General features: G+C 34.0%; 2 protein-coding genes across 5 annotated transcripts; one reads left to right on the plus strand and one right to left on the minus strand.

The window, feature by feature from the left end:
• The first annotated feature begins 11,204 nt into the window (after window positions 1-11,204).
• On the plus strand, window positions 11,205-19,614 carry LOC132036868 (putative nuclear RNA export factor SDE5). Of its 4 annotated transcripts, none has more exons than XR_009409698.1 (12): window positions 11,205-11,346; window positions 12,728-13,372; window positions 13,829-13,854; window positions 14,718-14,795; window positions 15,798-15,868; window positions 15,981-16,231; window positions 17,069-17,154; window positions 17,292-17,348; window positions 17,855-17,922; window positions 18,010-18,114; window positions 18,192-18,259; window positions 19,254-19,334. XR_009409698.1 is itself a non-coding variant. In XM_059427266.1 (12 exons), exons 2-12 carry the CDS (start codon window positions 12,757-12,759, stop codon window positions 19,386-19,388), a joined length of 1,557 nt encoding a protein of 518 aa, XP_059283249.1. In that variant the 5' UTR covers window positions 11,205-11,346; window positions 12,728-12,756; the 3' UTR covers window positions 19,389-19,614. The 4 variants fall into 4 exon arrangements, 3 of the variants coding, with proteins under 3 accessions (XP_059283249.1, XP_059283251.1, XP_059283250.1); XM_059427266.1 differs by having other exon boundaries at window positions 18,010-18,110; window positions 19,254-19,614; XM_059427268.1 differs by having other exon boundaries at window positions 18,010-18,110; window positions 19,224-19,363.
• Window positions 19,615-20,467: 853 nt separating this feature from the next.
• On the minus strand, window positions 20,468-27,563 carry LOC132036867 (choline transporter protein 1). Its single transcript, XM_059427264.1, has 9 exons — window positions 27,138-27,563; window positions 25,879-26,237; window positions 25,652-25,797; window positions 25,114-25,297; window positions 23,877-24,064; window positions 22,645-23,001; window positions 21,799-22,059; window positions 21,452-21,679; window positions 20,468-20,896 (listed from the first exon to the last, which is right to left on the minus strand). The coding sequence occupies exons 1-9, from the start codon at window positions 27,329-27,331 to the stop codon at window positions 20,711-20,713; spliced, it is 2,103 nt and encodes a 700-aa protein (XP_059283247.1). The 5' UTR covers window positions 27,332-27,563; the 3' UTR covers window positions 20,468-20,710.
• Between the last annotated feature and the right edge of the window lie 162 nt (window positions 27,564-27,725).

The raw sequence follows: 27,725 nt of genomic DNA on the forward strand, positions 1-27,725 counted from the left end.
AGATTTGCCTGCAAAACTCTACCTACCTTCAGGCAGAGTTTGAAACTTTTTACTCAATTAGAATTTTGTAAAACTCTGCCTTAAAGCCTAACTTTGGCCCGAATAGGTCTAACTTTGCTACAAAACTCTGCCTTGCGAAATTGTCTTTTTTTTTTCACTGAGCGAAAATTCTAACCCCAAACGTCATGATATTTGGCAAAGGGTAAAATTTAAAGACCACTAATTTGAGGGACAAAAATTAAAGACCAGTGAATTTGAAGGACAATCCACACAAAAAAAAAAAAAAAAAAAAAGCACATTGAGAGGCCCCAGCAAAAACGAAGGCTGAAAAAGGCCACATTTTGGGCCTAAAATCGCAACCCTTCGGCCCAAATTAATACCGAGCGCTAGACGCTCAGCTCATTCACTACCAAAAATAAAAAAAAAAAAAAAAAACTTTTGTGGTAACTTTAGTCGCCACTAAAAGTAGTCACTAAAGTTCACTGCAAAAAAAAAAAAAAAAAAAAAAAAAGGACTATTTGTGGTGACTAAGTGCCGCCACTCAACGAAAAAAATTATGCGCCTTCAAAAAATACATATACAGTAGTGATACATATTCTATACATATACAGTATAATCATTGTTGTATAGAATGTGTATCACTACTGTATAGGTATAGAAAAAATGTATCACACGTATAGAAACTGTATCATTATCGTATAGAATATGTATCCCTAAAGTATATGTATAGAAAATATATCATTTTTGTATAGTTTGTGTATAATCAATGTATAATTCTTGTTTAATTAATGTATATTTACTAATTATACGCATATTATATTTTTTTTTATACATATACAGTAGTGATGCATATTTTATGCAACATTCTATACATATACAGTATAATCATTATTATATAGAATATGCATCATTATTGTATATGTATGATACGTTTTCTATACGTATGATACACTTTCTATACAAAATGATACAGTTTATATATATATGCTGGAATTAGTTGAAAAATGGCTAGAAAATGGAATTATTTTGAAAAAGCTAAAAATTAACCTTTAAGATTCTTGGCCACCGGGTGACAATAGTTTCACCCGGATGGTCATTTGTGTCCTTTTCTCATTTTTAAAAGTACTTTTGGTGAGAAGCAAGTTGTGTTTGGCTAATTCATTTGAAAAGTACTTTTGACTACTTTTAATAAACAAATTGTGTTTGGCAAATCTTCTTTAAAAAGTGTTTTTGAGTGTCAAATTACGAAAAAAGGCAAGTATCAATGAACGTTTACTATCAAGATTGTTTTACAGAGAGAAATTATTGTAAACATCTATTATGGAAAACTTCAATTAAATTTTTACTTTTATTTCATTAAAAATTTAACAATACATATTAAACTTTTCAATTAATATAATACATAGATGACTAAAAAATAAATATTAAATATTGATATAGTATCAAAACGATGATCTAAATATACTAAAAAAAACTACAACCAGAATAAAATTCAAAATCATTCCACATATTAAAATTCAACGCAAAGAATTAAAAATGTTATAGAATCTACGTCGAGCGAAACAGGTCGGAATATTTTCATTAACTAAGCGGCAGGGGAAAAAATTGAAGATCACATATATGAGGGACAAAAATTAAAGACCAATGCGTTTAAAGGGCCATCTGTGCAAAAACTTCTAGAAAAGAAAAAGAAATACATTTCAAAATAGTGGCTAAAATTCATGAAAAACAATATGATAGCTCAAAAATTATATATGTCGTTGTCGTGATTTTAAATTTTTTACTCATGATACATATTTTGTATATTTCAAAGTGACAAAAAGAAAATTATATTTCAAACAATGACATGTAGATCATGACAAATATGAAAGATTTTGTGTTATATTTAGTCCAATTGTCTTGCTGGAATTCACAAAATTGCATGGTCGTGACCCACAGCAACTAATGGGGCCAACATTTTAGAATAACTATATATTTTTCTCTTTGTAACTACATACTTTCTTGGAATAAGAAAGCCTGAGGATGAACTCTGCCAGAATGACATGACTTTGTATTGGTTCAATTATTCACCGAATTCAGTGGGATTGACATGTTATCTGCATTCGACCTGTCTTATAAAATTATTTACAAATGCTAGTGAATTAACATGACTTGTATATGTTTTTCAACACAACGTATTTCGAATTTGCAATTTCAAATTAGATTAAATCACCCCAAATCTGCTCCAAAACGATATCAAATATGAAATAAAGCCTCCAAACACCCATGTAAATAATCACCAATTTAAACGAACAACACCAAATTAAGAATATCCGCTTTGTCTTCTTCAACACTTTTTAAAGACCAACAATGGTGTTTTGAGATGTTTTTAAAAAGTCACTAAACCTAAAGACCGACAATGGAGTTTTGAGATACTTAAAAAAAAACTAAATCAAATTTGAACTAAAAATATAAGCATAGATAATCGACACTCGAATGATTTTAAACAATAATCAACTATTAGCTTCGAATTTCCACCCCCAAAACAAGAAGTTCAAGCTTCCAAAATTCAAGAATTGTGTTATTGTTGGTAAAAAAAGAAGAGTTGGAGAAGAAACATAGGAAGAAAGAGTAAAAATATCAACTATAACCTATACAAAACCGATGAGTGCACATCATGGGTTTGACTTGGTTATGTTTGTATGTTACTAGTAATTTTGATAATATTCTTATTAGAAAAATCACTTTGTATTTTATTGATGTGTATGCAAATTGTGAACTTAAACGTTATAAAAAAAGGTGAAGAGGTCTAAGTATATACCTCTTATCTTTTATTTTTGTTTCATGGGGACAAGCCACAATTTAAGTGAGGTTAGAGATAAGCCACAATTTAAGTGAGGTTAGAGAGTTGTATATATATGTGTTTTTCTTTTGAGCCTTTTTATGTGTTACTTATGTGGAAAAAAACAAGCAAGAAAATTGAAAAATATTCTCTTTTCATTTGTTTAGTATAACTCCGTAACCTGTACTGTCATGGATTTCTTGTTTGGTTCTTTACCATGGTTATAACATTTTGAACCAAGAATATTCTAGGATTAGATTTTATTTTGCTTAGTAGTTTTTTGAATACTGCTAGGGGTTAAATTGAACTGATGAAAAAGACTTAGGAAAGGCAGAATTGACTGAGCCCAGCCTGCAGGATGCATGCTCACCTTCTCTTTGAAGTCAGATGAGCTTACCGTGACTGAGGCTGAGTCGTCTGACATTCCTAAATACTTTGTGTGGTGAGACATGTTTGCTTAATAATCATGTTCTGAAGAATTTAGAATTTGGCTTGATTGTGATTCAAGGCAAAATCTTAGGACACTTTTGAGCTAGGAGGTGATGGTAGACCTTCTTTGTTATCCCTTTTGCCTTAAATAACCTACCTTGATTAATCCATTGTCCTTAGCGAGCCCTTTTGAGCCTGAAAAATCCATCCTTTTTCTTTGTAGCTTATTTTAACCCTTAGCTCAATTTTGTGAATCAATACCTATATTGTTTATGTTGCTTCTTCTCTTGGCACTATGTTGAAGCTGAGCGTATGATTTTACTCAAGTATGGGGAACATTAGTTGTAAATAATAAAAAAAAGTTTGAGATATTACCTCTCATGAAAAAAAAAATCAAAAATAAAGACAAAGGATAGACCAAAACAAAAAAATGCTTTTGGGAAGGGTTGAACTTGGGAGAACAAGGTTGAGACTTTTGCTACAGAATCGAGGGAGTAGTTCTTTGTGTATAATGCTCAGAAAGTGTAGTGCCTAGGTAGAAGTGCATCACACTTATTCATATATCTCTGCCTGTCCCGAAGCCTACACTACAACCAAATGCAAAGCCCTGCAAGAACTTGACTCGTTTGTTTCTACATTAGTGGAGAGACACGATTGCCAAGCTTAAGGTATTCTTGAAAGCATGAATTACTTCTGTATGAGTGTGAGCAAAATATTGCATGATTGCCCAATTTTATTCTTCATGAGTATATTGTGATTATGGACAATCCCTTCTTTGTGAGGCGTTATCGAGGATTTGGTGACGACTTGACTTCGATTTCAACAAGTTAGCATGGTTGAGGTTAAGGTTGTATGCATTTATAGGATTATTCTTGGTTGATTTTGCTTGTCCATTATCTTGAAGAGTCAAGTTTTTGCGTGAGTTTAATTCTTTGATTTGCTAGAAGACGAGCAAGCATTAACTGTAGGGGTACTTGATGAGTGCACATCAAGGGTTTGGTTTGGTTATATTTCGCATTGTTACTAGTCATTTACGTGAGTAATTTCGGTGATATTCTTATTAGAAAACTCACTTTTATATTTTACTGATGTGCAAGCAAGTTGTGAGGTTAAACATTAGAAGAAAAATGTGAAAAGGTCTAAGAATATACAAAATATAGCAAATGGTAGTTTTTGATTATTTAATATGATATTTTGGTAGTCATATGGCACAAGTAATGAAGATTCAAGCAATAGATATTGAGAATTAGAGCATGGAGCAATAGTTTTACGTGTAGAAATATATGATCCAATTTTAACAAATGATATCTCCCAATTACGAAGAATTTTATCATTATCTTGAAGAAAATGTAGAGCTTTGGGCCTAGTTTTTAGTGATTCAAACGGCATGACTTTTCGACTCTCCTACGCAAAGTTATGATCTTTTTACCGGACCGTTTGTCAAGGCTGCACGCCCACTTGCATGTCCAGACTTCAGGTGCGCTGCAGTGCACTGTGCTGACGTGATTCTTTTCCCACGGTCAATTTTGGAATAGCCTTTGTTTACCTCTCGAACTATATAAGACTTAAAATTGTCCAAATTAGGGCATCTTGGAGTTTTACCGCAGCAACAAACGGTCTTTTAACACTTACATTGAAGTTTTGAGCGAGGGATAATGGAAATATAGATTTCGTTCCCAATTTGGTTGTAATGTTTTCTCTTCTTCTCTTATGCTTTATAAGATATATGCCTTGATGGAATAATTTTTAATGGAAATTTGATGATGATTTAGTTTAGACTTTAATTTCTTGTTTTAATATCTGTTATGTATGGTTGACGGTGTGTTCTTCAAGATTGACTTTATTATATTCGAGAGAAGTAATAAAATCGATTATATGCTTGAATTGATTCCTATAATTTATTTATTAGAGAGAAAAATATATTATTATAAGATTAGTCTTCTATAACTCGTTTATTGGCGAGAAGAATTAGTTGTAGAAGCATTTTTAAAGCATTAGGATATTTGCGCAAAGTTTCAATAATCCTAAAATTTGTAACCTAATGACCATACACCTGTTGAACCCAATGCATTTCTAAAATGTTAGACTATAGTTATTCAAGAAATGACCTCATGTAATGATTTTAGGGATATGCGATTATATTCGAGAGAAGACTTAGTGTAATTGAGTTTAGGGATTGACGATTATATTCAGGAGAAGCAATCAATATTTATGTTCAAGAATAGATATTAACACAAGGAACAAAGTTATGTGCTTTGTCTTCTTCCTTCAAATCTTCAATTAGTTTAGAATTAGATCACTTTAAATTCTTATTTTAGAACTTTAAGAAACTTGGATTTTATACCTTCACTGCCCGAAGAAATTAGTTGATAACTATTCCAGACACCATTTGTGGGACAACATTGGTTATGTTGTTGTTGATTTACTCCAGTTTTTGTGGGTTCGATACTTTTCTATACTATCTTTTACGCAGCGCAAGCTTATTTTATAGTGTGTTTTGCGCTCATCAAAAATATAAATAAAAAAGGGTATTTTGCAGCATATGAAATATGGGGACAAAAAACGAGTATCAATACCAGCTAGGATACTCCCTACAATTTCGCTAAAATAGTTCAGTATTTCGGTTAACCAAAATATCGATACTTTAAAACCTAGAAGCGAACCAAGAGTCAAATTTTTTAAAATCAAAACCAAAAAATTAGAGAATCGAAACCAATCCGAATTTTTGATTTTATGCCCTAAGGAGTGTATATTTTGCTTTTTTTTATTTATTTAAATTTTTGAAAATAATTTTCCTTGTTTTGCTTTATGATCCGATATTCAAAATCCACTAGCAGATTGTCTTGACTTGTACAGCCCCGGAAATTGATTATATCGAGTTTAAGTGCACAAATACCCTATAATTTAAGTTTTACAACCACTTTGAAATAACGCCGCACATGATGTGTCTGAAATTTCATATAACTGAACTTTTACCTTTTGGCCTTAGAGTTCAAATATTTTTGTCTTTTAAGGTCATGCATATATGTATAAAATTATTCAAAGTGAATATAGTACATACAATTTTTCTTTTAAAAAAACTAAATAAATAATAAAGGCCATAGTAGTGTCAAATAAAGTACCCGTCAAACGAATATTGTTCATTTACTTTTAGGCAATTTCCGCGAGACTACAATCAAACAGTAGTATTAATACTTACGAGTAATTAGAAAAACAACTTTTTCACCTCTTCACTCTTCATATTCTTCCTTCTCTGAGAAGTTGAAGGTTGAGATACTGAAGAGTGAATAAAACCTTGTGTGGAGAGAAGGTACTTTATTATGCCAAACTTTGTTTAGTTTAACCTTCAAATTTATTGTATGATTCTATTTCTCTTTTTGTTTAATGATTAATCACACTGCCTTTTGTTTTTGTTGGCTAAAAAAGTTAATTGTTCTATCACCGACTGAATATCACAATATATTCTCAAGCAATTTTGTGATTTGACTGAATCGAATTGCATTGCATTGTGTAGCATTCGTTGAAGCATGATGAAAGAATAAATTTGTCACTTTTGAATAAAGTGTTGATGTTGATGTTTATACTTCAATAGGAGAATGTTCCTTTTACTGTTATGTTTGTTGATTTTTTTTTTTTTTTGGTGTGTGGATAATTTTCTAAGTACATTGCCGTGTTAGTTGCAAACTTCGTTGTGGAAAATGAAGGGGAAAAAAAAACATGCCCTTAAATTCTTCAGGGAAATCCATATTCTAATCAAGTATGATGTGATTAATCATTTGTAATTCAAATGAACTGAGTTGCATTTTGCTTTGTTTAGCACTTATAGAAGCACCGAGCTTTTTGCACAAAAAAATAAATTTGTGTCAGTTGCAAACTTCGTTGTGGAAAGTGATGGAATGAAAACACTAAATCAAACTTAAGAATATCCGCTTTGTCTTCTTCAACACTTTTTAAAGACCAACAATGGAGTTTTGAGATATTTTTAAAAAGTCGACCAACAATGGAGTTTCAAGATACTTAAAAAAACACTAAATCAAATTTTGAACTAAAAATATAAGCATAGATAATAAAAATTTAAGCATAGATAATCGACACTCGAATGATTTTAAACAATAATCAACTATTAGCTTCGAATTTCCACTCCCAAAACAAGAAGTTCAAGCTTCCAAAATTCAAGAATTGTGTTAGTATTGGTAAAAAAGAAGAGTTGGAGAAGAAACATAGGAATGAAAGAGTAAAAATATCAACTATAACTTATACAAAAACCGATGAGTGCACATCATGGGTTGATGTGGTTATGTTTCGTGCGGTTACTAGTAATTTTGTGAGTAATTTTGACAATATTCTTATTGGAAAACTCACTTTGTATTTTATTGATGTGTAGGCAAATTGTGAACTTAAACGTTAGAAAAAAAGGTGAAGAGATCTAAGAATATACCTCTTATCTTTTATTTGTGTTTCATGGGGACAAGCCACAATTTAAGTGTGGTTAGAGAGTTGTATATATATGTGTTTTTCTTTTGAGCCTTTTTATGTGTTACTTATGTGGAAAAAAACAAAGCAAGAAAATTGAAAAATATTTTCTTTTCGTTTGTCTAGTATAACTTCGTAACCTGTACTTTCATGGATTTCTTGTTTGGTTCTTTACCATGGTTATAACATTTTGAACCAAGAATATTCTAGGATTACATTTTATTTTGCTTAGTAATTTTCTGAATACTGCTAGGAGTTAAATTGAGCTGATGAAAAAGACTTAGGAAGGGCAGAATTGACTGAGCCCAGCCTGCAGGATGCATGCTCACCTTCTCTTTGAAGTCAGATGAGCTTACCGTGACTGAGGCTGAGTCGTCTGCCATTCCTAAATACTTTGTGTGGTGAGACATGTTTGCTTAATAATCATGTTCTAAAGAATTTAGAATTTGGCTTGATTGTGATTCAAGGCAGAATCTTAGGACACTTTTGAGCCAGGAGGTGATGGTAGACCTTCTTTGTTATCCCTTTTTGCCTTAAATAACCTACCTTGATTAATCTATTATCCTTGGCGAGCCTGAAAAATCTATCCTTTTTCTTTGTAGGTTATTTTAACCCTTAGCTTAATTTTGTGAATCAATACCTATATTGTTTATGTTGCTTCTTCTCTTGGCACTATGTTGAAGTTGAGCATATGATTTTACTCAAGCATGGGGAATGTTAGTTGTAAATAATAAAAAAAGTTTGAGGCATTACCTCTCATGAAAAAGAAAAAAAAGGGATTGACCAAAACAAAAAAAATGCTTTTGTGAGGGGTTGAACTTGGGAGAACGAGGTTGTGACTTTTGCTACAGAATCGAGGGAGTAGTTCTTTGCGTATAATGCTCAGAAAGTGTAGTGCCAAGGTAGAAGTGCATCACGCTTATTCATATATCTCTGCTATCCCGAAGCCTACACTACACCAAATGCAAAGCCCTGCATGAACTTGACTCGTTTATTTCTACATTAGTGGAGAGACACGATTGCCAAGCTTATGGTATTCTTGAAAGCATGAATTACTTCTTTATGAGTGTGAGCAAAATATTGCATGATTGCCCAATTTTATTCTTCATGAGTATATTGTGTGATTATGGACAATCCCTTCTTGTGAGGCGTTATCGAGGATTTGGTGATGACTTGACTTCGATTTCAGCAGGTTAGCATGGCTGAGGTTAAGGTTGCATGCATTTAAAGGATTATTCTTGGTTGATTTTGCTTGTCCATTATCTTTAAGAGTCGAGTTTTTGCGTGAGTTTAATTCTTTGATTTGCTAGAAACGAACAAGAATTAATTGTAGGGGCACTTGATGAGTGCACATCAAGGGTTTGGTTTGGTTATATTTCGCGCTGTTGCTAGTCATTTGTGAGTAATTTCGGTGATATTCTTATTAGAAAACTCACTTTTATATTTTACTGATGTGCAAGCAAGTTGTGAGGTTAAACATTAGAAGAAAAATGTGAAAAGGTCTAAGAATATACAAAATATAGCAAATGGGAGTTTTTGATTATTTATTCCGATATTTTGGTAGTCATATGGCACAAGTAATGAAGATTCAAGTAATAGATATTGAGAATTAGAGCATGGAGCAATAGTTTCTGTGTAGAAATATATGATCCGAATTTAACAAATGATATCTCCCAATTTACGAAGAATTTTATCATTATTCTTGAAGAAAATGTAGAGCTTTGGATCTAGTTTTAGTGATTCAAATGGCATGTCTTTTCGACTCTCCTACGCAAAGTTGTGATCTTTTTACTGGATATTGTCAAGGCTGCATGCCCACTTGCATGTCCAGACTTCACAAGTACTTATTTGCAGTGCACTGTGCTGACGTGATTCTTTTCCCAGGGTTAATTTTGGAATAGCCTTTGTTTACCTCTTGAACTATATAAGACTTAAAATTGTCCAAATTAGGGCATCTTGAAGGTTTACCGCCGCAGCAAAAGGTCTTTTAAAACTTACATTAAAGTTTTGAGCGAGGGACAACGGAGATATAGATTTCATTCCCAATTTGGTTGTAATGTTTTCTCTTCTTCTCTTATGCTTTACAACATAAATGCCTTGATGAAATAATTTTTAATGGAAACTTGATGATGATTTAGTTTAGACTTTAATTTCTTGTTTTAATATCTGTTATGTATGGTTGACGGTATGTTCTTCAAGATTGACTTTATTATATTCGAGAGAAGTAATAAAATCGATTATATGCTTGAATTGATTCTTGTGATTTATTTATTCAAGAGAAAAATATATTATTATAAGATTATTCTTCTCTAACTCGTTTATTGGCGAGAACAATTAGTTGTAGAAGCATTTTTAAAGCATTAGGATATTTGAGAAAAGTTTCAATAATCCTAAAATTTGTCACTTAATGACCATACACCTCTTGAACCCAATGCATTTCTAAAATGTTAAACTACAGTTATTCGAGAAATGACCTCGTGTAATGATTTTAGGGATATGCAATTATATTCGAGAGAAGACTTAGTGTAATTGAGTTTAGGGATTGACGATTATATTCAGGAGAAGCAATCAATATTTATGTTCAAGAATAAACACAAGGAACAAAGTTATGTGCTCTGTCTTCTTCCTTTAAATCTTCAATTAGTTTAGAATTAGATCACTTTAAATTCTTATTTTAGAACTTTAAGAAAAAAACTTGGATTTTATACTTTCACTGTCTGAAGAAATTAATTGATAACTATTCCAGACACCATTTGTGGGACTACACAGGTTATGTTGTTGTTGATTTACTCCAGTTTTTGTGGGTTCGATACTTTTCTATATTATCTTTTACGCAGCACAAGCTTATTTTATAGTGTGTTTGCGCTCCTCAAAAATATAATAAAAAAGGGTATTTTGCAGCATATGAAATATGGGGACAAAAAATGAGTATCAGTACCACAGAGGATATTCCGTGCAATTTTGCTAAAATAGTTCAGTATTTCGATTAACCAAAATATCGATACTTTAAAATCTAGAAGCGAACCAAGAGTCAAGTTTTTAAAATCAAAACCGAAAAATTAGAGAATCGATACCAATCCGAATTTTCGATTTTATGCCCTTAGGAGTGTATATTTTGCCTCTTTTTTTTTTTAATTTTTGAAAATAATTTTCCTTTTTTTGCTTTATGATCCGATATTCAAAATCCACTAGCGGATTATCTTTATTTGTGCAGCCCTGGAAATTTATTATATTGAGTTTAAGTGCACAAATACCCTATAATTTAAAGTTTAACCACTTTGAAATAACGCCGTACATGAACTTTTACCATTTTGCCTTAAAAGTTCAAATATTTTTGTCTTTAAGTTGATGCATATATGTATAAAATTATTTTGCAGCGAATATATTACATACAATTTTTCTTTTGAAAAAGCAATAAAATAGTAGTGTCAAATAAAGTACCCCGTCAAACGAATATTGTTCATTTACTTTTAGGCAATTTCCGCGTGACCCAATCAAATAGTAGTAGTACTACTTAATTAGAAACTTTGTTTTTGTCTCTCCACTCTTCATCTTCTTCCTTCTCTGAGAAGCTGAAGGTTGAAATACTGAAGAGCGAACAAAACCTCTTGTGTGGAGGGAAGGTACTTTATTATACCAAACTTTGTTTAGTTTAACCTTCAAATTTATTGTATGATTCTATTTCTCTTTTTGTTTAATCATTAATCACACTGTTTTTTGTTTTTTGTTTTTATTGGCTGAAAAATTTAATTGTTCTATCACCGTATATTCTGAAGCAATTTTGTAATTCAAATGAATCGAATTGCATTGCATTGTGTAGCATTCGTTGAAGCATGGCGAAATAATAAATTTGTCAATTTTGAATAAAGTGTTGATGTTTATACTTCAATAGGAGAATGTTCCTTTTACTGTTATGATTTTTTTTTGTCTAAGTACATTGCCGTGTTAGTTGCAAACTTCGTTGTGGAAAATGAAGGGAAAAAAAACATGCCTTTAATTTCTTAAGGGAAATACATATTCTAATCAAGTATGATGTGATTAATCACTTGTAATTCAAATGAATTGAATTGCATTTTGCTTTGTTTAGCACTTATAGAAGCACCGAGTTTTTTGCACAAAAAATAAATTTGTGTCAGTTGCGAACTTCGTTGCGGAAAGTGATGGAATGAAAAGCCTGCCTTTAATTTGTGACCTAGACGGTTAGACTATTTCATTTTTTTTTTTTTTTTTTTTTGTGAATGTAATGTGTATGTACATTAGCATTTATTGTTATTTGTTCTTTCTTTAATGTCCCGTATAATTTGATAATAACTTTCCTTAAGGAATGTTGAGGAGATAGTGTTTCTTCTTCCTTTTGTGAATATTGTTCAACAGTTCCACTCTTAGGTAGCACTGCCTTCCTTTCTCATTCATCAGAATAGCCTCAATGATAGTGTGTTAGCATCTTTTAATAGTTGTATGCTTAATGTAATCTTCAGCAATTTGAGGAAGAAAAGAGTATCAAATTTCTTGAAAGTTGAAATGTCAGACTTAGAATGTGCCTTTTCGCGATTTTCTTTGAGAGTTGAAACTTGAAAGTTTAGACTTGCAATGTGCCTTTGTGAATTAGTTCTAAAATTTGGCATTCCTAAAGAGATTCTTGTGGCTGTGGGTGATACGAGAAGTGAATTAGTTTGCAGCAGTTCCAAATCGTGTTCTCATACCAAAGAATTCACCAACATTACGCTTATGGCAGTGTAATGATGCTGTGTAGACAAGTGATTATTTGGTCAGTTAGATCTAAACGGCCAGTTAGTAGTATTTCTCCATTTTTATTATTATTGCTTAGTTGCTTTTCTCCTATCACAACTATTGGTTCTCTTTAGGTTCTGTTATCCGTGAAATTTTGGATTCTCTTGTTGTTCTGCTGTCTAATTTCTGCTACTTTACTTTACTTTGTGGTTTCTGTTACTCTACAATATGTTACAAAGCCTTTGACTAATAAGTTTCTTTACTTCTTATCAGTGGTTCTTGTTTCATTTTAGGCTGGAAGGATGAAGATGGAAGTACCTCCTTCAACAGTTTTGTTTACTAATGATGATACGAAGAACCTGGAGCAGTTGCTTGATGTCTTTGGATCTGTTGTCTCTCTCAATGACATTGCTGCAGCTTACTGTAAAGCAGGTCGGGATCCAACTATTACAGGTCATATACTTGTTGGAGATCTGCAAGGTAGCACCTCTGGAGCTAGTACCTCGGCATCAGAAGAAAAAATAGGGGATTCTGTGACACTGACTTCTGAATCTGAATTTGAGGAAGTAGGGGATTCTGTGATATTAACTTCTGAATCTGTATCTGAGGTTGATGCCAAGAGAGCTGGTCCCAGTTCATCAAAGCAAAAAAAGTTATCAGTGTCAATGGGGACTGTCTCAAGCATGATCCCAAAAGACTATATGACGAATAGGCCACATATTACAGAAACTTCTACGAGAATCAAGCCATTGAAAGTAAATGTGGATGATTTTTTTACCCCAGAGCTAAGGGATGAGAAAGCTCCATTAGGCGCTGCAGCTATGAGTGAAACCCTGCCCAGCAGTGTAGAGGAGTTCCTCTTCAAAATGCTCGGAAGTGAATTCTCTCTTGACATGAGTGTTATAAAAGATGTTGTGGGTGAGCACTTTACTCATGTCTATTGTAAGTGTTCGTAAGATTACTTGAGAAGTAGCGTTGGCACATGCAGTGATGCTAACGTACACTTTCAGTTACCTGAAATCATGTCTTTTTTTTTTTCCTTCACTTCTTTTCGTTGATCTTCTAATGAAACTTGCGAAAGTCAGTTAAATCTTTCTTTAAATTCTGTTTTGAGACTTGATTTTGTGAAGTAGAATGCAACTTGTGGATGGTCCACATGTTAAGGTTGTGCTCAACATTGTCACCTCCCTACATAAAAAAGAGTATTCACCTGCTTTATAGGTTGTGCTGAGATGACTTTTAACTTTCGTTCCTTCTTTTCATCCTGATAACTGCATTGTAATTCCTATGAGCCTATAACTGCATCCTAATTCCTAGGAGCTGTCACATTTTTTGGACAATCTCATTGCTAATCTGGTGTTGTTGGATTTGCAGACCAATGCGGCTATGATCTGAACAAGGTTAGTGATATCAATTCAACCACTTCATATACTTTATGTATCTATTTTGAGGCATCAAATGGTAGCAATATATTTGGCTCAATTTTATGTTTACATTCAGCATAGACATGTTGGCACTTAACTGTGTATGGTGTTACTCAATAATTGACACCATGTCGTGATAGAAATAAGTGCTAAGCATACATGTGAAAGTTGCTCTTCTAAGAACCTGCAGATACCATCTGGCCCGTCTATTCTCCCATTCCCACATATTATTACTTATGTAATCCTGTGTTTGGTTTGATTTGTGTCCAAAGTGTGATCGGCTATACACTTCTCTAGGTTCTCTGCAAAGTTAATCCTGTTTCTGATTTCGATCTTGTGGCTAAAGTTTAATAAGCAGTTTTAACGATTGATGTGTGTGATAAGAAGTCCTCATTTAATTGGAAAATAAATTATGCCCCATACTACCTCTATCATGGTTAAAGTAATTACCTCATCTACCTAAAATTAGCTTGAGGAACTAGGGATCAATAAATGAATTTCTTGCTGACTGTTTTATAATTTTCATGGTGAGAAACCACAATGCATGTGGGGAATCACGCAAGATGAGGCCAGCTTTTGTTGCTGAATTGCAGAAGCTTCATGCTAAGCAGACAATACAATGCTTGTCTATTGCTGTTTGATCTTCTGATTCTGAATACATCAGCCTGACTATGATTCTTTAGTTCCTGCTTGGGTGCTTCTATCTTTGTCGTTCCCTGATTTTCAGAAATTTTGCATGCATACTACATATAGATTTGTGTACTTCTCTACACAGATTTGCATGTCGCACTAACCTTGCATTTTTCCTATATGACACCCCCTTTCCTTTGAATATGCAGAGTATGGATAAGCTGCTAGATATGTCAGCATCAACTTTGGGAAAGAGTGATGACATTTTAAACATAGATGTCGAGAAAGTAAGTTTTCTTGTATGTCACTTGGTGTTGCTCAGGTCTGCTGTAAAACTAAATACAGATAATCTCACTTACAAGCGACAGTTATTTAGTGATAATAATCTTGGGGAGGCAATCTGCTTCCTAGCCATGCTTTCACTTTTCTTGGCCATGCTCTTGAAAGAAAATGAGATTCCTTTTTCACAATTAAATCCTCGGAAAGGATGGTGTCTTTCTCTTCTATTCTCCTTTTCCTCCACCTTAGCCCATTCACTCCTCACGCCAGTTTGTTCTCTTCCCCTGACTCTCTCTCTCTCTCTCTCCTGGCCTGAGAAAAGTGCTAATGACTGAAGTTATTACCGAACTAAGGATCAGTTTTGCTTTGACAAAAGGGTTCCACATCTCTACAAATTGTCATGGTAGGTTGATCTCTTGAATATGCAGTAGAGTTGATTTTCAAAAAATAGATTCAAGTTAATATTAACCAACTGATGTGACTACCGACAACAAAAATGAGTAGTATATTCCTTTTGGGAGGTAATTTTGTAAGGGATATTTTATTCGTAATGATAGGTTTCTGTGAAGTAACTTCTCTAGAACTGGAAATAGTTTTGGATCTATAGTGATGCAGTCGCCAAAAATACTTGACGTTGCGTCTAGCTGTAAAAAGAGTGTCAAGATTAATAATGTTCATTTTACTCACCATATAAATATCTACATTCCTTTGAAATCTAGAAATTCCTTTTGAATTTTGTTGGCTGCTAAGCTCGGCGAGACCAATTTCCCCGTCTCTCAAATTAAAGAGAATAGATAACCAACCACTCTTTCCTATCCCTTATTACCTAAGATATTCCACCACTAAGAATTTATTTTTAAAAGAAAGGAACAGAAGAATTATCTTTAATGGTAATTCTATAATAGTTCCAAACAGGAAAAAAATAGTTCCAACTTCCATATGCAATTAAAAATTGTCTAAATCACATGAAATTATTTCTTTACTATGCTTTCTCTGATTTAATATAACAGTCTGTGGAGAGTCCAGATTTTGCATCAGTTGCATCGCAAGAGACACCTTCAATGTTAGATCCAACTGTCTGGTACTTTATTCCCCAAGGAAGAATTTTTTTTTTTTTTTTTGGTTAAACAGATTTCTTAGGCTTTCAAGGTGTTATGCATTGACGGTCATCCTTATATTTTTTTCTAATGCAGTTCCAAAGCAAATAATAAGACTAAAAATAGGCTCAGCCTATCTAAGAGGGAGCAGGACAGGTATGAGCTTCAAAAGGAAGTTCTGCAGGCATTGTTTGATGGACCTGCAAGACATGATGATGTGGCTGAAGTGATTCGTCCGTTGAGGGAAGTTGGGAAGTCTAGGCGATCAAGTTACATTGTAGAGAAACCATTACAGGACACGTTACATCAACAGATTCTTATCAGAACGCCCCAAAGTGATGCAAAAAGTAAGCAGCAGTTAACCGCTTATGACTTGTGTTTGACAGATGGAAAAAGTGTTTATGATCACATTTGGCTTTTTCTTAAGGGTTTCATATCTTCTTTTTGATTGCCTTTTCTATTGATTTTGTACTCTTCTATGGCAAAATTTCTTTTTTCAGTTGGAATCTGCCACTGGTAAGCCAGAAACTGCAGAGCTTGTTTTCTTTTTTCTTTTTCTTAATCATATAAGTTCTATATGTTGGACTAGTACTGGTCATCCTTGAATATTTAATTTCCGCATGGATATGTTAGAAATCAATTCTCTCTGCTGCAACATCGTATTGACATTGGAGGCTCTTGAATTATATGTTTGTCTCTGAGCAGGATGCTGCATTCAGCTCCAGTAAGAACAAATACAGAAGGTCTAATGGTGGTATCCTCCCTTTAGATGTTAAAATAGCACACCTGAGCAAGGAAACTAATATCGTATACCAGAATTCCCTCATAAATTGTCCCTCAAATCAAAGCAGGTTTCTGTTTAACGAAATACAACCTATTTGGGTGGTTTTGCTATCCTAAATGAATTAAATCTTTCTATATTGCATTGTTGGCAATGATGTGCAGTGTCACATGATATTCGACCATTCCACTGTTGCATCTTTAGATGGCTTCAAACTGCTTAGTAACTAAACTTTTCTTTTTTTTTTTTTTTTTTTTGGTGGGGGTGGGGGTGGGGTGTGGGTGTTGGGGGATGGGTGGGGACATATTTCTTTAATGCGATGTCACTAGTGTAAGTGCTCTATTTCTTTTAGCTATTTTGCTTCATTTTCTCATGTGAACACATCTTGAATTTCTATTATTAGATGGTGAGGATAATGAAGAAAGCTACGAAGTTCTTCGGAAAGCTGTAAAGGAGTACTGGATAACAATGAAAGAGTACTATAAAGCGGTGAGACATGGAAATCTCTCTTTTACTGTTTCATGGTCTGAATACCATTAAGATGCTTCATTCTGTGTTGAACGAGAAGAAGAAAAGTTTAGTATGTTACGTCATAACTGATATTATAAACTAAAATTGTGTTCCAGGCTTCTGAAGCATTTTTCAGAGGAGATATTGACAAGGCACGCAAATTCCTGGAAGAGGTAGGGTGTTTGTTCCTTTATCTAAAGTCTCCTTCACTGATTATATTTGAAATATTAGTGAAGAAATAACTGGCCTCTCTATGAGATGTTCTACTGATTGGTATCGGCTGAGTGGGTGGTGTGCAATTGCCATCTTAGCTCTGTTAATTGGTCAGAGTCTGAGCGTTTTGTCATATTATTTCAAACTATCCAAATCTGCACTTGCTTAGTAAAGTAACTTGAACAGTGTAAAATGTCTTTTGAAGATAAAGCTTCCAGGTTCAAGTTCTTAATATTCATCAACATCTTTCACTTCTCGCACAATGGAAGAGAAAATACTCATAACATCATCTATCACGGGAAAAAAAAGAAAGAAAAAAGCTCTAAATTCATGCTGGGTACAATGTTGAATCAGTGCGAAATCTTCTCTTCCCAAAAGTTGACCTTGCCTTGGTTGATCCACTTGTTTAAATTTTCATTATGGTGGTGTGCGCTGGCAATTTACTCATAATCTTCTCACGAGACAGGGACAATTTTTCATGACGAAGGCGCGAGAGACTGATGAACTATCCTCTCAAAAGCTTCTTGAAAACAGGTCAGGCATAGAACCAGCTTCCTTTCTCTACTTATATATGTTGCTTAAGAGCTTGTATTTACGCCAATACTCCAACCTTGGTTGCAGTTACAGCAAAGAAATTGTGACGGTCGACCTTCACGATTTGGAGCCAAAGGATGCAGTGCGCGTGCTCAAACTTCAGTTGACTTCTCTTTGTGGTTTCTCGTGTAGGTTATTGTCATTACAGGCCTTCGTTGATTTTTTTATTTTATATTTATATATGACATTGATAGGTTTCCTTTTATCAGCTATTGAATATCTCAAAATCTTAGTTGGGATGACTGCCGAAGATGCCAAAGGTCCCCGGAAGCGTCTGGTATGACTTGTTTAATTTTTTATTTTTTTTTGGGTGGTGATATGTTTGAATATTTGGTCCATCTGCTGCTGTTTTTCTCATGGGTATACGTTATCGATAATTGGAAAAACTGTACTTAAAAAGAGGGTTTCTCAGGATCTACAAATTGCTTTTGAAGAAAATGGTCATTTTTTATTCGTCCTGCCTCTTGACATGTCATACCTGGTATAGCGCCTTTTAACAATCTAGATGGTTCAGAAAATTTGGCATTGAAGTCTAAACAACTCATTCCAGATTGGTAACTCTAGAAGATAATAGACCTTAAATCTGACAGATGGGAAGTTTAAGTGCAGCTAAGCTGTAATTGTTACCTGTTAAAGAAAAAAAATGGTGCAATTAAGCTGTATGCCAGTTCATCTTTTCACCTCTAAAATATGAAAGTGGAAATTCCATTTACACCTTTCATAAATGTAAATCCACAATGTTCTGACATCGAAACACTGCTGAATTACAGTAATTAACTTTACAGTCAAGCACCTTTTAGAACTATAGTCCAAGGAGGTGTCAGTGTAGTTAGGTTTATGGTCCTTCTAACCGATCAATACATAGGAAATTTAAGGTGATATCCAAATTATTTCCTTCTAGGAAATAAATAGTATATGATATAATTTATTTCAAAATGTACATAAAAGAAACAACTGTGATTTAAAGAATGTTTTAGTGTTGACTCTTCTCATTTTCATTATTTTGATCAAGAATATTCTATGTATAAGACTTTGGATGAGTTAGGGTTGAGACAAGATGCATTTAAAAAGATTTATCCCATGCCGTTGGATTAAAAGATTTTATGTTTTATTTATGAATTTGATTCAGTCTCCACTGTTTCATATCCCAGTAGGATATCCAAATGAATAAAGTTTCTTTATTCTTCTATGTTTATTACGTCTCATTTCTTTAGCTACTTTAATCAATGTTGGACAAACAGAAGTATGAAGACTGAGATATTTGAAAGCAGGTACTTAAATTTTTGGAGAGGGACTCCATAGCTTGGACGGAAGAAGAAGACGGCACTGCGATTGTGATAAGAGCGGATGAGATCGATCCGAGGAAAATGACTTTTGCTAAAAAATCAACTAGCAGAAATCGATAAGTACATCACTGAAGAGATAATTGATGTACCTGCGAGCTCTGTATGAACTTGGATCTTGTGAAATGCTTCTGCATTTTTTCATGCAACAAGGAACTTTTTGTCCCTTTTTGCTGACAAAAGGACTTATATTTGATCCTTTAGTTTTCCTTCTTATTTCAGTGAAAAAGTCTTGCTTAGGCACCGATTTACTTGGTAATGACTAATACTTTGCAAATTGATTTGAGAAGTACTGTAAATTTACCGTGCATTTCATTGTCGAAAAAGAAAAAAGAAAAAAAGATAACCATGCATTTGCTTTCACTTACCTTTGCCTAGTTGCATGCCTTGATTGTTTGCAAGTACTTCTTCAATCAAGGATTTTGACATAATGAAATAACTCAGTATAAAACGAATTTCTGTTTATATGGTTAACCGTAGATAACTTCTCTTGGCAGAAGACAAGCCAGTGTCTTAAACTAGCTTATTAGAAAATTCAAAAAGTTAAGATGATTTTCTCTTTTGTTTCATATTTTTGTGTAAATAAAGCTTATTAGAAGATGCAGAATCTTCCTAGACATTATGGACTCCCTATAAGTTAGAACAGGGCCACACTTTCTGTCTTCTGAATTGTAAATATGGCTTAAGCACATCCTTTAATACTGTTTCCTTTTTCAAAAAATACAAGCTAGTATCTCGAACTCGAAGAATTTAATATTGGATTGAGGGTAGTGTACATCTTTTCAGATGAATTGACTGCCATTTGAAATGTCAGTTTGAAGCTGCAAGTCTTGCGTTCTTTTTTTCCTTTAAATTGTAGCATGAACGTATAGCGCCAGTCACACGTTCACCTAAACCCAATAACTTTTGTTGTGCCCAAACTTTGTATGTATTCCAAGATATTCAGTAAATATCTTTTTGAAGTCTGATTTAATTGCAGTTATTCATTTATAACATTATCTTGAAGTAGCTGCAGGAACCCATAAACTTCAAATCTCGTATCTAACCTCTTGAATTTAAAATAAAATTTTGAACATTTACTTCAGTATCTTTCTCATTATCCGTAACTTTTCACTGTAGAACTGCAATCCAGAACGAACATGTTAGTGCCAACGGAAACTATTATCATTCGGCATATGCCACACAATATGTAGTGTGCTTAATCTAATTTGGACTTAAAAAAATATTTACATGTAAAGAAGATAATAAATCTATCAAAATGGCTAAAACAAAGTCAGAAAAGGAGCTGACAAGAACATGGAATAAATTTAGGTGATCAACCATTACACTTGAGGTAATAATATTCAAGCTAATGCATGAGACAATCATTTGGATGATTTCATTGATCATTGTGTGAGTCTTTGCATCTCATTTTGGTCATTCAATGTCTCAATAAGAAGAGGAGGGGCGTATTGGGCATTTCCTTGGTGCTCCTCCGAGTCTTGGCAAAATGAAAGTATTATGGTATCAATTGACATCTCCACAACTGCAAAGAAAAGAGTTGCCACGATGTAACCAAGAAACCAGCAGACCTGCATTAGAAACACGAGTCAAGTTCAGATATACCATACTTAATTATCTAGGAATTTACGCAGAGATGGTTCCAGGATTCGAAGTTTATGGAGATTCGCGCAAAAGCTATAGGCTTCCCGTGAACCCATTCAGTATGCTCTAGATCCGCCATTGTTTACAGAAGATTCATTGAAGAGAAGTTAGATTCGAAGAAGCTTGTTATCCAACTTCAAAAGTCTGGCAGATGATGTGAGCTCTTTTACCCTTATCCATTTAAATACCAGACGTAGTTCATGAGTCATCATTCATGGAAACACACTCTTTTGAACCTCTAAAACATGTTCACAAGTAATTATCAAGTGAAATCTTCAAACAACGCATTTTCTAAATGATACTATGAAAGCTTTTACATATATATAAGTGTTCTCTCTCTTTATAGTTCTATACGTTGCATGATTTTTAAGTGGTAACAGGAACTGCTCAAAGGATCTCAGCAATTTGGTACTTCTTAGTTTTGTAAAATTGATAGTTGCATCTGCTTAAATGGAAAATCCGTCCAAAAGAATTAGACTTACCAGCACCGGGAATATTGGAGATGAGATCTTGTTATGTCCAATATTGTACTTGTGAGTATCCAACATGAGAAAAGCAAAAAGTGCACTTGCGAGACTGACACACAGCTTCCCAAGAAATAGAATAACATCGCCAATGACATTCACCTTTCCGATCCGAAGAATGTTGCTGATAATGAGATCAGTTGCAATCTCAGAAGACTTGAAAAAGCTTTTTCCTGTTATCGCTATCTGCAAAAGTATCACAAGCACTATCTTAGTATCACAAGCACTATCTTAACTGATGCTGTTAAAATAATCACTATAAGACTTGAGGAATATCTAATGGGATTGCAACTTTTTTTACTTACCAAGATGTAAGCATTACGATTCACACATTTGATGGTCCAACCAATACACCGCAGGAGACATTGTGAGGAATTGTATACCATTCTTCCAAACCAACTTTCTGGTGCAGATTTAGCACCTTTAAGTTTACGCCGAAGTGCTTCAAGTATAAACCTGATAGACTCTATAAATGAAACGAACAGAGAACCAAGAGCAACAGATCCAATGCTGTAACGAGCAAGCCGCTTCATAGAGGAGAACACTGGGAGGAATGAAATTTCTGGCTGCACTTGCAAAAGTAGCAGTTGATCAGTCACTAGAACATACCCCAATACTCCCTCCTTTCAATTTGTTTGTCTTAGTTTGACTTGGCACGGAGTTTAAGAAAGTAAAAAAGACTTTGAATCTAGTTATTTTTAACTAAACATATGTATAATGTACCAAGATGCCATTAACCTTGTGGTCTTAAACATGCCATGCAGGATGTTAACATTAACGAGTTGCCAAATTAGGAACGAGGCATTCTTTTTGAAACAGGCTTAAAAGGAAATAAAGTAAGAAAAACACGTTGAAACAGAGGGAGTACTCTGTTTTACATCAAGAATTTTTTTATCTCAACAATATATGAAATGGGCTACTGAAGCTGATGGCTTACAAGCATCAAACAACAAACATGATTATGACAAGAAAAAGCAGAAATTCTGAATGATTTGGAAAATCATCTAGCGAAAAGTGAAAGAAAGTTATGTGGATTAATAAAAGTAGGTTATTAATCTTAGCAAAAGACGAAGTACTTCTGGAATGTATAGATGATATTATTTTTTTGAAACTGATGAAAAGAAATTAAGATAGGAGGATTTATGACCCACCGATGTTCCGCCTCGAGCCCAATAGTATGTAGCGACAGAGCCAGCAATGACTGTTGCAGAGCTTGCCACAAAAAACTGAGTGGCCCAATAGCCGCCAAACAAATGGAAAAAAATTGCAGCAGCAATATGGGAAGTATATTGGATGCTGTAACCGCAGCAACGATCACAGCTCACTCTTTTTGATTTAAGATCATAAGCACAGCAGTTGGTGTTGCAATCATTCTGGACGATCCGTCCAGAACTAAAAAGATAAAGAGCAGCTGCAAACCAAAACATGTAGAAGATTGCTAGGATAGCATATGGAATGATGGGGAAAATTATTAGTGCTTGTACTTCTCCAATGACCTTGGCAGCTACCTGCAATTTAAATTTGCAATCATCATCTTAACTTATAAGTAAATTTATCTAGCGATAAATAGCTTAATACTCAAACCCATGAACAGGAAAACAGTGATACTGTATGAAGTCAATTCTTTCATTATCTAGGAAACATAAGAGTAAGACGAGCTATTTTTCTAGGTGAGCGTTTTGCTACAGAGAGTATAAGACATGTTTTCTTAATGTAATTTTTGTTCTTTTTGTTATTGTATACAAAACCTGTGATACTAAGAAAACAGTCAAACTTGCTTCTTACTGTGTTTCTGCAAATAGGAAAATTTTCTCTGCATGAAAGTAAACTGAGAAATCATTCATAATATCCAGGATCTACCACATCCGTCTCATGTTTTTTACTCTATCTTGCAAAAGGCATTTACAACACTCTTTTGTGTATGGGGTTCATCATTTCCGTGCAAAAGTATAACACAGTGCTATTATTCTACAAGGCTTATTGTATACAGTCATTCTCTATAACAACATTTCACTACTACAACCATGTTTTCTGTGAAACCGTTCTTTCGTGTTATGTTATTATATGTTTTCTATAACAGCATTTGCTATAGCAGCCAAAAAATATAGGGACAAAAATTGTTGTTATAGAGAGGTTTGACTGTATTTTTTCTGTAGGTGCAGAATGGGTATGTTCAGGAGGCTGAATCATTGATAGATTTTGTAGAATCCTTCAAATTTTAGAAAGAAGGAACTAAACATTTTGCTTTTTGCTTTTTTCACTTTGGATATATATATATTACAGCACCATCTGAGTGCTGCTAATAAAATTACCCTTTTATGACTCAGAAAAGGACACATAACACGGTGCTATAAAGCTCAGAAAGGGGGAGAGATGGACTTACCTTCAGGACTGAAGTAGCCATAAGGATACGTCGCACTATAGCGATGGATGACAAGACCGAAATAATCATCACAACAGTCATGAAAACAGCAGCAGCATGGAGATGACCTATTTCCCTTGCAGATACATGATAATACGGATCATGTTCACCAATAATGGGGGAGATAGAGTCATTCCCAATCCATCCAGCTGGACAGGAAAAAGGATAATTTTGTTAGTACACCCAATGGAAAAATATGTTGTTCAATTACTCAACAAACATAAGATAGAATGCAGGACTATGATGAAATCTTAACATAGCAAAGGAAAAACAAAAAAATAGAAGGATCTTTGCAGAAGAAAGAAAGAACAATGCTTTATCAAAAAGAAAGAAAGGATTACATCATCAAACTGTTATACCCTTGGAGAATGTGCACAAGAAGCCTTTTTCTAATTCTTTTGTTGATCAGGGCCTTTTTACTATTTATATTATTTATCAAACACTTGAAGTTTCGAAACTTCCAATTTGGACTCATCTGGCCCCTTTCAATTAACTTTAGCATTTAAGGCTTGTTTTTCGGTGTTTCATTAAGGAAATGAAATTGGATATCAGAAAATGGAAGGAAGAAAAAGGAAAGAAGAAGTTATGTTTCCCATGAACCACTCTTATAGCCTGTTTGGCCAAGCTTTTGGGAGATCAAAAGTGCTTATTTTGAAAAAGTGAGGTGTTGGCCAAGCTTTTAAGAGAAAATAAGTGTTTTTGGGGAGTAGCAGAAGTTATTTTTCAAAAGCTAAAAAAAGTAGCAGTACTTATTTGAAAAACACCTCTGAGAAAATACACTTAGGAGCACTTCTTAAAATCTTGGCCAAACACTAATTGCTGCTCAAAAGTGTTTTTCAAATCAATTAGCCAAACACAAACTGCTTCTCACCAAAAACACTTTTTAAAATAAACTGGTTTTAGAAGCTTGGCCAGTCAAGCTAACAAAGGTGACTTGTCTAGTTTTCTTCAACCCTGGGGGAAGGGGGTGGGGATGAAGCCATAAGGCTGGTTAAAAAAATATAAAAGCCAGAATCAGAAGTTCTAACAGTGCTAGGAGCCTATTGGACATAGAACTACAAATAGAAGTATAAAGTCTGTTGGAAGTTACTCCATCTCAATTACAAATTGGACGTAGAACTGAAAGCTGAGATGAATTACAATTAATAGTATGTAACAACTAACAACAGAGGGAAAGCATTAGGAAAGAGAGCCTAACCTTTCAGATAGTAGAACATTGTGACTGAAACTATAAGGGCATTAAAGAGGATGACAGTTATCCAAGGCATTGCAGCTACAAGGTGACGGATCATCAAAAGCCATATCACTGATAGAAACACTGGCAAAATTCCTCCACAAACAATCAACACTCCCCATGACTTGCCAACATCAGCTACATATCTCTGAAAATGAAACTCAAATGTGAAATTTTAACTCTTAAATAACAAAATGTGATACCATAGAGAATACGAGTAAGGTACCAAGTTTGACAAAAATATGCGTTACTCGAAGTGAAAATGCAATCTACAGCCAATGAAACGAAGAAATCCTCAGGTTTTGTGGATATAAAAAGGAACCTTTTTTTACATGCGCTTATGTGTCTTGATGCAGTTCCAAGTGAAAATGCAATCTACAGCCAATGAAACGAGCAAACTACAACTATCACTATTGAGTGCCTCATTTTTCCATGCAAATTTCAATGAAAACACTTTAGCTGAGTACTTTACAAGTAAAACAAGAGAAGTATGTCACTCGACCTTTAAGACCAATGATCGAGAGTTAATTAAGCCATGAATAGATTTATCAACTGCAATGTCCTCAACAATGTTAACACCACCCATCTCCTTCCAATGCCGCAAAGACACATTTGATGCACGGGCGATAAGCTGGCAGCTCCAATAAACTGGCACACAAAAGGTTAAAATATTAAAAAGAAATTAAACATCTCAAAACACTTGTAATTTGGCCTTCTGTTTACACTTACCATTAACACTTGGAAATATGACAGGGTAGCAAGGACCTTGAAGCTGAAGAGAAGTGTTTCTCAGGTCTGGAGTAAGGTCTGCAAAATAATCATAATTTCTATCGATCCAGTCATCTACCGACAAACGAACGTCGCCTTCTGGATAGTCACACACCCAATTTAACGAATCTTCAGATGGGATAGGGCAGTCCATCAAGCAAATGGTCCTGGCATTAGAAATCTTAGCCCGATTATCCTTTGAACCACTTTCATAGACTTGATTAGGGTTCACCCAGTATCTGAGTTCCAATTCACGAAGATCAGGATCGGCACCTCTGTCGCCACAAATATTGCCTTTATAATCCAGCCCGTATGTTAGCCTGCTAAGCCAGAACAGATGCATCAGAAATACAACAGACAAGTATATCCATTGACAAAGGAAAGATATACTTTTTTTTTTTTTTTTGGCATGGATAGACTGAAAACAGCTCTTATAATATAATTTTATTTAAAGAAAAGAACCTTTCACAGTAAAGTAAGACAGAATATTTGAAAGATATTGTTGAAGACATAATTAAGTAAATATAAGTGTTCTCTCTCTAAAAGCTTAAACTTTTAGATGCGCTAGACACACAATTCAACATGGTATCAAAGCAGACAGTTGTTTAGGTTCGAGTCTCACCGCCACTTATTACCAAAAAGAATTTCCACATTTTGGCCATGAAAAGATGAATCAGGCCACATGTGATAGTTGAAGACAGACCTTAAGTAAATAAAAGTAAATCTAAAAGCTTGATGTTATGGTCACACAATTTCTTGTTTCCAAACAAGGAGTTTACATAGATCAATCTTTAAGTGATAACTTTGGCCATAAAATTAGGTTCTTCTAGTGACAATCTCAATATCAAAGAGCCAAAAAGGAACATTCTTTTCGACTAGTGGAAAAACTTGTGCATTTTCTACACCCTTCAAAAGGCGGAGTCTTAAAGAAGGAAATTTTTACATCAGGAAGAGAAAAACAAAGCAACATCTGAAAAAATTTGCATTCAGAAAAATACAACAAAAGAGTAACCTTTCAAAGAAAAGTGAATCCAGCCCAGATTACAGTAACTCAAGATGTGACAAAAAGAACAAAAAAAAAAAAAACACCTTACACAAAAGACATTAAACTAATAGATCAAAATAGCAAAGACAGCACAAACACATTTAGGACATGGGGAAAAAAAATGAGAGAAAAAGCAAGCAACTTTATCATTTCTTGATTTTTTTTTTTTTTTTACCTCAATGGGTTTCCTTGGTTAAATCCAAAGCTAGAATTAACAATCATTGCAACCCAAAAAGCAATGAAGATAACAAGAAACACAATATCTCTACATTTCCTGTTGTGTTTGATTATACCATCCCCTATCTGAATTGTACCTCCATCAGTACTTGAAGGGTACCTCCCTATTACAGCTCCTAAAGGTCCTCTCATTTTCACTACACTTAAATCTCTCTAAATTTTCTTCAAATCTTGAAAATGTAGTAGAAAAAAAGGTTCATAAAAATGGGGTTTTTGCACACTGATTAAAAGAAGCAAAAAAGGTCAGTTGAATAGTGTGAAAAAGGGACAGGGGTTTAAGGGAATATTTTCTGCTAATCAGTATTGGTTCCACTAAGTACTGATAAAAAAATATTGCTTTTTGTGGATTTAAAGTTAAATAAATTTAAGTGTTAAGACAAAGATTTGTATTGGATATTTTTTTTATAAGGGTAAGAAGACAGAATCTAATGCCAGTTGCCAACTAGTTAAAGTGGACTAGTTTGAGTTTCATTTAGTTTTTTTTTTCTACAAAGTTTAGAAATACCCTTGTAAGTTTGTATAGTAC

This window comes from Lycium ferocissimum, chromosome 11 (assembly GCF_029784015.1).
Source record: "Lycium ferocissimum isolate CSIRO_LF1 chromosome 11, AGI_CSIRO_Lferr_CH_V1, whole genome shotgun sequence".
In the NCBI taxonomy this organism is placed as follows: Eukaryota; Viridiplantae; Streptophyta; class Magnoliopsida; order Solanales; family Solanaceae; genus Lycium; species Lycium ferocissimum.